Consider the following 14,381-nt stretch of genomic DNA (forward strand, 5'->3'; position numbering starts at 1 on the left):
TCAAACGTTAAGTCTTGTGAACCTTTAAAATAAAAAAGTAAAAAAAAATTCTCTGACACTTAAACTGAGGGACCTTTATATATATATATTGTGTTCCCGTGTGTGTGTGTGTGTGTGTGGGGGGGGGGGGGGATACTCAAGGTTGATGAAGCTATTGTTATGTCTAATTTAGGTGCACCCCTGTCATAAAATTAATAACCCCAATAATAATTCTACATATAACAGTGTCTTTCTTTTCTGCTGTCCGTCATGATTACCTTTAGCTTTGGATCTAGCTCTTGGCTGTTTCAGCTTCTGCAGTTCTCATTATACTAAACGGTTGCCAAGAGATTCTTTTTATTTCCCTCCAGTGATGAGTTCGTTTGTTGTCTCATCAGCTCTTCCAACAAGCGTTTGGCTTATTAAAATCATTTTTATGTAACAAGAAAACAGGTAAGTTTCCATTTCTTTGTTTCATTTCTGCATCACCAAACTGATACCTGCCTGTACTGTAAGCAGGCATCAGTGATATGTGGCATGTATGCTTATAGGGGGCGATTTACCCTCCCCAAATATAGACTCGCAGACAGTACACCTATGCAGAAACGTGGACTAGCCTTCAGGAAAAATCTGAACAAATAAATCAGGTTAGTAGGGGTTTTTATTCAGTCCCAAGAAAGACTTGGGATTGTGAGAACTTAGAAAGGAACTGTGTATGTTATCGACATATTAATGTTGAGCTAATACCAACTATTCATATTCTCTGCAAACCCCACTTTCATGTTGTTTCACGTTTTGCTCAGCAGATGGCAGTATAATCAAAGGGACCGTAACAAGGACCGAACACTGTTTATTGGACCCACCAGTAGGTTCAGGGGCACAACTGAAGTATGTTTTCACCACTGTCCATTTGAGTTAGTGCATCGGGTACATGAAATGACATTTCTTTTACTGTATACACCACAGATGTACAGACAAAGCACTAGGCCCCAATAAAAATGTAATTTCTTTAAGTATTTACAAAGTGCTGTTAATTAGAGCAGAGCTTTTCCAGACATTCCTGTTATATTTTGGATGCTTATATTATTTTAATTTGCACACAGAAACAAAATAATTTCACAAAAATCAAAAACTACCAGGATCAAAATTATTATTAACCCCCCTGATGCTAACGGTTAGCTGTGTAATGTGTTGTCTCAGAGCAATCTCAGCCCATTCTCTTTCTCCTTGTTGTATATCTTTGCATACTTCAATCTGGCTTGAAGGTTTTTCTTGGTCTGAAACCTCGCAGTCCACTCCTGTACAGGGTTCTAGTGATTTTTTTTATTTCTTCAAGACTATAATTCCCAACTTTGCTAAGTCATTCGCTGGTGTCCTGACACTTGTTCTGTCTTTAGACACATCTCTCACCAGTTTTCTTTCCAGTCCTTGAAATCGTTTGTTTCCTACCTATTCCAGGCTTCCAGACTGTGTCACTCTCTTTGAATGTCTTTCTTTCTTTCTTTCTTTCTTTCTTTCTTTCTTTCTTTCTTTCTTTCTTTCTTTCTTTCTTTCTTTCTTTCTTTCTGTCTTTCTTTCTAGCCTGTCCTGTGTGGCAGCTTTTGCAATCAAAATCCTGATCATTTATACTTTTTTTTTTTTAAAAGATTTAAGTTATTTCACTGGTACTCACAGTGTCTTAAATGCTGATGCTTAGCATCATTTGTGCTAGTTTTACATGAACAGGGTGTATGATCAAATATCATGCCACCATTTTTGTGCCACAAATTTCACTAATGCCTAAATATCCAAGAGAAACAACAACATTTAGAACAACTATCGAACACACTGCATTGGTCTCAATTTACCATGATTAGTTTTGATGTTATGAGCACAAGTGTGGGAGCAGGTGATGTGGAAAAACTGGAATTCTGGAATAACACAGAAGTTTGACATTGTTCAAGCCACTGCTGATTGGTCAAAAGCAGTAATATTACTATCTGTCACATAACCCGATCTTTGGGAGAAATCCGTGTGGTTCTATAACTTCACGGTGAGTCAGTAAATTACAGCACACATCAGTTTTAAGTCAATGAAGTGGTCACAATCAATTTGATGGACTGTCCTGCATCTGAAACTGCAAAAACACATTTTAATTTACTAGAAGAGCTCTTGGTTCAGTTTGTCTAACTGCAAATAAAGATCACAGTTTTCCAACTGAGAATTGTGCCAAACGCTTTTTGGCTGTAAAATTTTGAGAGTAGATCTGCAACATTTTCTTTTTTCATAAGATAATTGAGTTTATGTTGTTATTAGATCATTTAAAATAATTTTCTAGCAAAATGTCACAACAGATGCATGCAGTATGTTTTACTTGTATCTGCAGAGAAGCTTCAGCTTTAACAAAGAACATGTTATAGCGCAAGCCAGCTCCTCCATTAGTCAGCCCTCTGAGACACTGAGTGGTTCTTATCTGTTGTTTGTTTTTTTTCCTCCAAGGTACCTGAATGCCTCTGCACTCACCTGGTCAATAACACATCTCTTCTCTCACGCGATCTCTTGTATCTGCAGGCGTGCATCGCATGAAGCCTGGATGAAAACATAACGGTCCGCTGGCAAGGATAACAAAATCTAAGCAGAAACTTTATTTTTGGCTTCTGCAGAGGAAGCATGTGATGTATAGTGTCCCGGAGGCAAAAACAAAAAAATAAAGGTATTGCTAATGTTCCTCTGTGTGTCAGTGCGTGGCACTTTTTTTTCATATATTGAAAAAAACAAAAAATACTTTGATACACTGATTTATGTTCTGAGGCACTTTGATCAGAGAAACCTTCAAACAAGTGAACATAGCAGATTAACTGGCTTTAAAGTGGACAGATTAAGTTGTTTTTGCTTCAAGTTGGGATAATATGGATTGTATTATGGGATGTAAAGACAACCAGCTCTCTTACAGAGACTCAATCGTGGTTACATTTTAATGTATTTATGTAAGATTTGGAAAAAGCTCCATGAGTAAATGTCAAAGGTGGATTTCACACTTTAAATTATTAAACTGCTTGCATATGTCTGTGACTGAAACTATGGGTTAGGGTCTGCTGCTTATTAACTAAATGAGCAAACAAGAAATGATATCTGGCAACAAAAAAACCCTTCAAAGTTATTAAATCAGGGACCAACTAGGTGCAAACAGTGAGTGACAACACCTTTGTGAATAAATACTGCACAGCTACTTTATTAGTTACACCTTCTCAGTACTGGGTTGGGCCCCTGTTGCATTCAGAACTACCTTAATTCTTCACATTATTGATTCAACAGGGTGCTGGAAACATTTCTCCGAGATTTTGGTCCATGTCGACGTGATACTGTCACACAGTTGCTGGAGATTTGTTGGCTGCACATCCATCATGCAAATCTCCTGTTGCAGCACATCCCAAAGATGCTTTATTAGACTGAGATCGTGGTTAGTTTAAGAAACATGACCACGATTATTGAGCTTATGATGATGTGTTATCCTGCTGGAAGCCATCAGAAAATGAGTACACTGTGATCATGAAGTGACAAACATGGTTAGTAACAATACTCAGGTAGGTTTAAATCATTATCATTTGGTATTAAAGGGCCCTAAAGGACCCAAAATGTTCCAAGAAAAGTTGCTTTCACATTGTTTACTGAACTTTTTTCGAGTCTTTATTGTTCAGTTTTGGTGAGATTGTGTAAAGAGACTGATTAGACAAACAGCTGTACCTAATAAAGTGACTAGTGAGCGCAGTTCATCTTCTTTGTACTGTGAAATATTTATGGACTCTACACTCTTCTTTTCCTGCTCCTAAATGGGAAGGGGTGGAAACAGAAATTCACATGAATAAATAAATTAATATGCTGCGTGAGGGTTGACTATTTTGGTGACCCGGCGTTTTGTTAGCAGCAGATTAAACTCTCAGACAGCAGAGCAGAACTGCTCACTGGACTGTGAACAACAAACACTGGAGTGCCATCTATTCGGGGCAGTGATGTGAAGTAAAGCATTTGGGACTTGATGGGTAGACGCTGGTCTTTTATTAAAAATGTGAGCTAATCAGCGGTTGGTGCCTTTTGTAAATAGTTATTAAATGATTTAATATATTTAATAAAAACAGCATATGTAAGTGCATGTATGTATTCAAACAGGCAGGTGTTTATCCTGGCAAGCATAGAAACACCATGAATTTATTTAATGTGCACAAAAAGCACGCACATGTAGAAAACATCGTTGCGTATTACGTGTTTTAAAGATTTTTCCTTCCACACTTTTAATCATGTGTCATGTACTTTGGGGCAGGAAGGTGTGGCTTCTCCAACAGCAGACGTAGCTGTTACTGCCATGATCCAGCAGCACTGCTCTTACAGTGGGAAGCACAAACAGGATTACAGCCTCAGTCACAGAAAGCAGGATTTCTAAGAACTCGGCCTTGCAGCGCCTTTTATCTTACAGAAGCAATAATCCCACAAAGGCCGCGGTAAATTAGCGGTGGGCAAGCAACAGACCCGACTGCAGCTTTGAAATTTTAGCTTTTGAAATTTGTCACTAATCAAGAGCTCTTCAGCAGTGACTATCCCAAGACCACATTCTGCATAAATCACCATTATGAAGGCATGCAGAGTGTTGTGCATCCTGTTTATTGAGTTAGCGCTACTTTTTTTGACATTGCATATTCTAATTGTTCACATGAGTACCAAAGGATGCCAAGTACATTTCACACTGTCTCCCTGTGTACATTTACAGCAAAAGTATGCCATAAAAAATAACGTTCAAGTGCTCGAAGTAAAGGTAGTAATAATAGTACTATTTACAGAAGTGCTAGGTAGATAACAATGTCACACTATTAAGCATTATTAAGGTATTATAAAGTGCTCATCATTTATATATCATTACTCCTCCTTAGTATGCCATTTGTAAATACAGATATATTTATAAACATATCTGTATTTATAAATGAAACACACTGGAGGCGTAATAACATATAAATGATAAATTAAGCACCTGCTAATGCTTAATAATGTGACATTATTATACAGTGTTATCCAGTACTGTAATGGGTAATGCCACCAATTTACCACATTAAATGAAATTATGTCACTGAAGTTATTAACAGTCAGAGTAACAGTGCTGGTAGTTACTGGTTAATTACCAAAGGCTAAAATTTATTAATTGTTATCCATGAATTTACAAATCTACTGTTTTAAGAAAAAGGTAAAGCATATTATTATTATTATTATTATTATTATTTTTTATTTACTTGCCAAATTACAGTCATTTACTTGCATTCATGAACAGAAGAATTACTTTCAGTGATGAAACGTTATGCTTGATTAGTCCAGTAACATGCCCAAAACTGTAGAGCCGGTTAAGTTGCACTGTGAATATACTGGTGCCAGATATTTAATCAAAGCTTTAGTCAAAAGCTTAGATGATTTCAAATTGCCCATTCTAAAAAGATTTCAAAGTAAAAGTCTGCTTCTTTAACAGATTAGTAACGTGAGTAAGTAAACAAACGGAGGACATAGTGCAGATAATGTTTTCAGCTTTACTGGCACCTGCACCTTCCCTCCCTTCTCCACCTGCTCCTGCTGTTTGTATTATTTATCAGTTATACTCTGTTGACCTGCAAAGATAGAAACATATTCACCCCGGTATACAAAATGGTAAAGTTGCCATTTTGACTTACCTGTAAGCTCGTCTGCTCTCAAACAACGTCAAATATTAAAGACATGAGGGAAGTGGAGGCAGTGAAGTCGCTAAAAGAAGAACACCTTGTGACCTTTTGCAGTCAAACGACTTGCAGGGAATAACACCTGAGTGCACAGAAAAGCTATATCAGCAATTATTTTTATGCCTTTGAGCCCATTTGTTTTATTTCTAGTCTATTTTGGGGGCTGGATAGTGATGTCACACTGTTTTCATGACTGTCCTCTCTTATTTAAGCTTATATTTATTTGCTCAAGCCCATGCTTGGAGTTGGAGTGATTTTGTGTGACATCAGAAAGAAAACAAAGTAGCTGTGCTTGCTCATCACTTAGTCTTACCTCTAACTGTGCAGGGCTGTGGCCCCAGTTTGTCCCTACAAATGAGGTAAAGTGTGAGGGGGTGGGCGGGGGTGCATGACTCTTTTTAGGTACCAAAATTTACCAAAATCAACCACTTCAGAGGGTCTAATACAGCGGGACACATAGAGACTGCCTGGTTCTGCTTTCTCAGCGTTTGGCCTGGCACTCTGACAGCAGCATTTTTCCTAATAACATTCACAGCTGAAGAAACAATCATTTTTAGAAACCAAAGTGCTGACATTTCAGTGGTTCTCCTCACCTCAGCTGGAAATATTGATTTTGGTTTAATACACAAAATAAATCTTATTACAGTTAAATCCTTTGTGCAGTTTTCCCCCCCAAATTCCAATATCTGTGATTTAAAATTGCAAAATATGTCATCATCATGGTCAGTTTCTCCAGTTTGACCTCGTATCCTCGGGTACAACTGCCTGGACGTAATCTTACTCAGAAGCAAGGCTAGTGTGGGCATCATATTTCTCCTGATCTGTTGGGCATTCAGCACATCCTCTAACCTCTAAACTTAAAGCTCCAGCCTATGTTGCCTTGTGCTCTATTCAACTTTGCTGTATCAGCTCAGTCTTTAGTCTATTTGCAGATAGCTGTAAAGTCAGCATACTGCAGAGTGGTGTAGAAACATCCAAGATATTAAATCAATCAGAAAGATCGATTGAATAAAATAGTTCATTTGATCTTTTTGAACTGAATAGAACGGCATAAAGAGTCTTAAAACTGCACATTCCTGATCTTGTTGTCTGCAAGGCGTACTAGGCATTTGCAATTTTTACTTCCTCATCCTTAAAAATCCTAAAATCCATTGTCTCCGTTTTAAAAGAAGACATTTGTAGTCCAAAACGAGCAGATTTCATCATGAATTTGAAAGATTTTTTGCACTTATTTGATATATTTTTCAATAAATGGTGTGGTCGTCACCATATAGCAGTACTGTTATTCAATTTTTACCTGCTGGTGATGTGAGGGGAAAAAAAGCAATGACAATCAAACTATTGGCACCAAAATGTATTTTTGTCATCTTCATTGTTTTTTTCAGTGTACATTATAGAAAAATATAGAGTAGCAAAAGTTCACAGTGTCCAAAAGGCAGTGTTAAGTCACATCAATCATATTTAACACAAGCGTTTTTGGGAGCAAAACAAATCCATTTTGGGGATTTTTCTTAAAATATGAGGATAAATTGTGTCCAGTGTGAATCTGATTTGACACCAAAGTGGCCTTTAAATACAAAACTCACTTTCTCTGCCGCAGACAGGGTAGGAACACCGTTTTTAAAAAGACATTTCCACTTTCTTGGTTAAATACATTCAAACATTTGTACACTTTACACAAACATGGACTGTATATTCATGAAAGAATGTCAGTACATGCAGTTACATGTATATAAACACACATATTGTACTATCGGGGCTTTTTGTTTCATGCTGTGTAAAAATGCTGAGAAACTGGTGCATTCACTTCTTGGTATTTACAAATTAGAGACACAAAATATGCAATATACGTTTTATCATTAACAACACAGGGCTTGGATTTAACACCAAAAAAAATCACTTTACTTTATTGTAAAGTTTATTTGTTTTAAAATAAAAATATACAATTCGGTTCAAATTTGTTATGATTTAGAGGTTAAGGGTGCAAAGTGTTTTTGGTATTACTAGAAGCCAACACATTTTTCAATTTCCTCTCACAGTGACTTTTATGTGGGAAATTTTCAGCAGTAGAGTTTGAGGTTGGGCTTTTTCGGCAAATCAAAACAGAATCTGGCACAAATCATCAGGAAACTAGAGCCAGTGATCAACCAGTGCACCTCCAATCCAGTTACATTAACAGCTTTTTCAGCTAAAAGCAACGATTTTGTTTCCATGTTCCTAACAGTGGAAAATTAACCGAGTAACCGTGCCAAAGATGCCCCTATTTATTTACCTAATAATTTCCCCAGGAAATGTATTACATTATATTTTATATTATGTAAAAAATGGCACATTGTAAGAAAAATTACCCACCATTTGAAGAAATAAGCAACAAATAGCTGAAAAACACATTTATACAAGTGTGTGCAATGTTGTCCAAGTAATGAGACACGCCATCACGAGACGAAACTTAAGTTACACTCACCGGCCACTTCATTAGATACACCTTACTAGTAATAACTTTGACTCCCTTTTGCCTTCATAACTGTCATAATTCCTTGTGGCATAGACTCACAAAGGAGCTGGAAGCATTCTTCAGAGATTGATGGGTACAGTGTAGCGATGAAGGGATGAACATGGTCAGCAACATTACTCAGGCGGAGTTTAAGCAAAAGACTATATTAAAAAAATGTTCCCCACACAATTCTGCTACCTGCTGAGGTTTGATTAAAGGTAAATTCTGACCCTGCCGTCTGAATGTTACAATACAAATTGAGATTTGTCAGATCAGGCAACATTTTTCCCATCTATTACCCAATTTTGGTGAGCTTGTGTTAATTGTAGCCTCAGTTTTCTGTTCTTAGCTGACAGGACTGACATCCAGTGTGGTATTCTGCTGCTGTAGCCTATGCTCATCTGCGTACTTGGTTTGAGTTACTGTTGTCTTCATCGTTCTTCATCATTCTGTTGCTCAGTTTGAACTTCAGCAGCTTCAAAATTTGATCAATTTTGAATTAAGAGACGTGCAGGGAGAAACCAGTTATTTTCTACGCTGTCTTCCTCAATGGAAAACACCAACGTTTAAGCACATTTTATCATCTTAAAGTTTTACATTTTAAATTTGTGCAGAACCAAAACATAAACCAAAACATTTTTGTATTTTTTGGGGGCAGCAGTTGTTTCCCAGTCACTTCAGTATGTGCTATTAAATAAAAACAAAAATTGTAGCCACCATAAGCAAGTTAATCACAAAAAAGTTACATTTTGTTGCATGAAATTAATATTCATTTGAAAAGTCTAACACTGATAATGAATTATTCACATTCTGTTGAAATATACATGAACAGCTGTATTGTTTTTGGTGATTTTTGAACAGTAGCCTTGTAAAATCGGGGCGGTACGCCCCCATATTTTTCCATAGCTGAATCAGCATGAATCTGTGAACACCCCTAAAATAATTTGTTCATTCTGCTGATAGAAAAGTTGGCAAACATGCATTTTCTTCTTTTCTTTTTTTTTACCAATGTACAGTACGAAGTCAAGCGTGTCAAAAATGTCCTCTTCAGGATTGCTGTCCATCGTTTTGCCAGCTAAGTATGAAAATTAAAGCGAATAAGCTGCGAGTCTGTTTATTTCTTAGCTTTATTCAGAGTGGAGATGTTCCTTAATACCCATCATTTCATGGATCTGTTTTTTTATCATGGAAATCAGTCTTTGCAAAAGAGTCCAGTGGATCCAGTTACACACAATGTCAGCGGAGTTCAAGCCCTGGAGGTTTGGGTTCTGCTTTCTGGCACCCTGAGCATGACCAGGGCACTTCAGGGAGGGTGAAGTGAGTAGACGGGGGGGATCCCTGTAGATGGTGGTTTCATCAGAGAACAAACGAGCCTTAAAAAACAAAACAAAACAAGTCCTCCTCTGGGAGGTAAAAGTTGATGCACTGTGGCTCACGAACAGATGCACGCACAACATCTGAAACAAGGGCCGGATCGATCGGACCACCCACAGCTCGTTCTTGGTTACTGGCTCATAGTCTCTGCAATCAGTAAACCAGTCACCTCTCATTCTGGCTCTAAGAAAACAGGCAGCTACATGGTGAAGAAAGGGAGGAAACGAAAAGGCTGCCGGCTTTTGTGGGATACTGAAAGTACCGTCAAAATATAAGAATTTAAAGAACTTCCTATAGATGCGGAAAACTAAAAAGACACTCACGATGTGCTCTCAGTAGCGCTTCTTTATATGTGAACTGTAATTTGGGATCACCTTTGTTTTGCTTCTTCCTTTATATTTACACAATTGACCTTATTTTGAAGATTATTAGTCCCCAAATCTGGGATTAATAAATTCAATCTTCCCTAGTTACAGCACCACACAGTCCACGTTGACTGACTGCGGGGTTTTTGGGCTGGCAGACATTTATTCTTGTTAGGGTAAAATGACAAATCGTGCAGGGAGATGGTGCGCAGACGGGTCAGATTTTTTAAACAGGAATTTTACATCTGAGTGATTTATACTCGAAATCTTTATAATCTCAGCGCTGTGGTCAAAAATGATATTGAGTTGTGACACACAGCTGGAACTGCTTTAAAGCAAAGAAATAGTCCAAAACCAAAATGACTTGCATGGCCAAATATTTGGGTATTTCATGAATAACTCTAATAGAAATCATTTTGGTATTTACCTTAAGACTATTTAAGACTTTGCTCTGATTTCTGAATGATGAGCACATTGTGGTGGATGAGTTTGTTGGCTGAAGCCCGGCCTCCTCTCAGCTGTGCATGTAGGTCCTGCAGGGCGAGTCTGGATGGAAGTCGTACTTGCTCAAACTGGAAGGGTAGTAGGTGGTGGCAAACATATTGCCTGAGGGCACCGGAGAGGGGAAATGGTTGCATGTCTCATCGTTGACATGAATGTTGTTCTTGTTCAGCATCTACAAAATGGCAAACCGTGTTTTATAAAAATCCTCACTTAAAAACCTTTAGAGTCTATCAACCATTTAGAAATGTATTTAAAGTAATTACAAGCCCACCTTGAACTCCATGGGGATGTACTTCTCATTCTTTGGCGTGGCGTTGCCCTGCTTGTTGTAAGTGAGGTGGTTTGGTGTGCTCGGGTGGATTACCGCTGACTCTGCCGATGGTCGGTTCAGGTGGTGACAGTATGTGAAGGCCAGAGCTGACAGGAGGGCTGCTGCAAAGAAACTGGCTAAGCCCACAGCTGCCAGCTGGAACAAGGTAAAGGCTGTACACAGGGAGGCGGGGAAGGAAGAGCACAGAAACAGAGCCATTGTTAAACCAGTGAGAAATGTAGCCTTGTAAGGGGATGGGTAATGATTAGAGATGGACCGATCCGATATTACGTATCGGTATCGGTCCGATACTGACCTAAATTACTGGATCGGATATCGGAGAAAAATAAAAAATGTAATCCGATCCATTAAATATCACGAAAACACCTCACAAAACTTGCAACACGCCGTAACTCACCTCAGAACGTTAGCACGTCGGAGCAGTGTGGTCACGTGATAGAGCGGCTGTGGCATGCGGGACCTGTCGGTGGTCTGGATAGCATTTGGAGCTTCGCTAGCAACCCGGCATTTCATCTCCGACAAAGTTATCCCGAGAGAAGTAAAGCAAGTGTGTAAGTCCATCTCTGAATGTTTGTAAAGCATTCCTGCGTTAATCTTAACAAGCGACTGCCTCTCGCTCTCCGGCTGCTACTTCAATCATGAAACTGCTTAACGATCAGCTGATCGGCTTTTCTGTCGCGAGTCCGTGTCTCTGGTTTGCTTTTGGCCCACTTTGCACCAGAAAGAGGAAACCAGTGGCTGAACAACAGCAGCACGTTTAAGCTTGATCAGCTATTGTTAGAATTTATTTAATATTACTTTCTACTCGAGGATCTTTTTCTACGTAGCTGACGCTGGTAACTGTGCAGGGGCGGATCTAGCAAAGTTTAGCCAGGGGGGCCGATAGGGCATTAACTGGGAAAAGGGGGCACAAAGACATACTTTTCTTTCTTATTCTCATTTAAAATGTCGAGCTTTTAATAAATAATTATCTGACACCCAAAGTTTTAATTTGATGTAAAATGAATAGAAGTCAATTACTGTATATAGTGACTATTAAGTCTAATATATATACCCTAGTAAGCTATAGTACTTTTTCCTTTGGGAAGGTACCATCTGTGCAGTCTGCAATTTTGTTGAAGAAAGATGTTGAATCTATTTAATATTTCTTGAAAAATAATTGATTTCTGTGCATTTTTTTCACACTTCATCAAATTAAGGTTGATTACGTCGATTAAGCATCATAAGGTGGAGCGTGAGGGGTGGTTCCCTATTTTTTATTTATTTATTTTTGTTGTTGCTGGGAGTTGGAACCCTATTAGTTAGGTTGCTTAATATTTACGCTAAGTACTCTTTAAAATACCAGAATAGTGAGGATGGTGTAGGTTTAAGTTTATTAGATTGATCAGTATTGCTGAACTATGAAATATTTTTTTTGTATACAGGTATAACAGAATAGCTTTAGTGTAGTTGTTGTTTTAAACTTGAGTATGAACTTGCAGACTTGCAAAATGCAGCAAGATATTTTAAAAAACAGTTTTGTTGATTAAAAAACATTATATCGGATTCATATCGGTATCGGCAGATATCCAAATTTATGATATCGGTATCGGTATCGGACATAAAAAAGTGGTATCGTGCCATCTCTAGTAATGATAGGCTGAGATGACAAACAATCGAGGACACTAAATAACACTGATGAAGTTTTAAGTGAAGTTTGCCTCAAAATGTTACAAATGCACACGATATGATCCGCAAGCATAAACTAAGTTTACGAATGTGTGCAATTTGTGTGTAACTATTTGTGTGCACAGCTTATTTGCGTCTGATCCAGACGCAAATAAGCTGTTTGACCACACAGGATCAAACAGCTGTGTATCATTTTCTCTTGCAAAAAGGCTTCCTTCCTTCCAAATTCGAGAACACATTGACCAGGATTATATTGATATTCAAAATATACAGAATTTATATTTCCTAGTTTTCCACTTCCACTTGAACGCAGCTTATATTTGTGGATCTGTGAAGAGCTGGCAGTGTGAAATTTCTCGTGCTCGTGGGTCATGTCGTATGCATTTGCAACACTTTTGAGGTAAAATTTTCACTGTAATAGAAAATAGTCTGTCTAGAAGGTGGTGTAAAAAATTTGAGCTTTTGTTAGAAGGGAAAGAAAGCGAGGAACTAAAAGCAACTCAAAGTTCATGTCACTACCTGAATGGGACCAATATCGATTCCACATTTTCAGCCAATCCCGTGCCACAAACAAAAGTCAATATGGTACCAACTGTGTGGTACACATCAGGAGAAGAAGAAAGCCAATAACTTTTACAAGAATGGCTAGTTGTTGCTACATCCTCCAATTAAACCGAGGAGATACTGATTTGGTTTGGATGCAACGCTGGAAGAAAAGCAGGAAACCCTGCAGATATTTCATGCTGGGAATTGAAGAGCGCAGGAGGTGTGTATGTGTGTAAGCTGGGAACAATGTGTAATTATTTGGGGGAGAGTGAACAGAAAGACATCAGTTGTTTTCACTCACTTCCACAGCTCTGGTCCTCCTGACCGGGCAAAATGACTGCAGAGAAAGAGAAATGAAAAAAAAAAAAAAGCCATCAATGTAGAGAAGAAGAAAAAAGAAAATCACAGCAGCTCCGAGAGATCAAACAAGACAAAAGTAGTTAATTTCTCACAAAGCCTTCCCTGTTCTCGAGGTAGGCACGCTGCTGACATCTCCGCTAATTCATCTTTTTAATTTTCTCCAAATGCAGAGTGAACAAGTCAGCATTTAGCGTGCCTGATTAAACTTTTCATTCAAGTTAATTTTTCCAGCTTATATCTGCAACAGTCTGCAGCGGTCCTGTTTACATGTGCGATCATGCGCTTACCCGGCACCTCGTGAGGCTGGCACGGCCTAGACTGGGTGACGTTGCCCTGGCAGAGACTGACCTCAGCCTCTTGGTTCTCATCGCAGCGGCGGGTGCGATGCTGCAGGCCCTCGTCGTCACAGTCCCCCCACTCTGTCCATTCACCCCAACCTGCAAACACAGGAATCAGGGAAAACGACAAACGTCCAAATGAGAAACGGGAAAATAAATGAGCATTTTTCCAATCACCAACAAACTCAACCTCCTCTGCAAGGAGAGGAACTGTGTGGTAAGTCACCAAGAGTGCAGCCTGACGAGTTCTGGCCACAGTGCATCAGTGCAATGGTCATCATCATCAGTCAGCAACCTTGTGTGCCTCCCGGGATCGCTTTGTTTCGCGAACAAAAGCCTAAAATGGACGAGGAGTTGATTACACCGATTTGCCTCCCGTGTCTCTGCATTTTTTTTCTTCTTTTCAAAGTCCAAGGGAATAAAGATATACAAGAAGCTGCTCGCATCCAAATTCACGTCGATAGGGAAATTTGGAGCTATTTCATTAACTGTTTTTCCGTTCCTTCTCCGACCTTCAGACGACGCATGCTGGGAGAGGCTCCAACGGCCACATTGTTTTCCTTCTCATCACAAATATTGATTGGCCCGTGTGGGGGAGATTTCCCATCAGTGGCCAAAGAAGAAGCAGTTATTTAATCTAGATAGACTGAGAGAATCTAGAGTATTTTTAATGGTGTAATAATTGTAATGAAT

General features: G+C 38.7%; 1 protein-coding gene across 6 annotated transcripts in view; it reads right to left on the reverse strand.

The window, feature by feature from the left end:
• Positions 1-7,049: 7,049 nt before the first annotated feature.
• The window catches only part of LOC101467477 (semaphorin-5B), a 45,850-nt gene continuing 38,518 nt past the window's right edge, over positions 7,050-14,381 (reverse strand). For all 6 annotated transcript variants that reach the window (XM_014413943.3, XM_014413940.3, XM_014413939.3 and 3 more), the window contains 4 exons: positions 13,638-13,787; positions 13,292-13,327; positions 10,717-10,928; positions 7,050-10,617 (listed from right to left, as the gene is read on the reverse strand). In XM_014413943.3, coding sequence (XP_014269429.1) covers positions 10,456-10,617; positions 10,717-10,928; positions 13,292-13,327; positions 13,638-13,787 — 560 coding nt within the window. In that variant the 3' untranslated portion in view covers positions 7,050-10,455. The remainder of the gene's footprint in view (positions 10,618-10,716; positions 10,929-13,291; positions 13,328-13,637; positions 13,788-14,381) is intronic.

This window comes from Maylandia zebra, linkage group LG23 (assembly GCF_041146795.1).
Source record: "Maylandia zebra isolate NMK-2024a linkage group LG23, Mzebra_GT3a, whole genome shotgun sequence".
Lineage (NCBI taxonomy): Eukaryota > Metazoa > Chordata > Actinopteri > Cichliformes > Cichlidae > Maylandia > Maylandia zebra.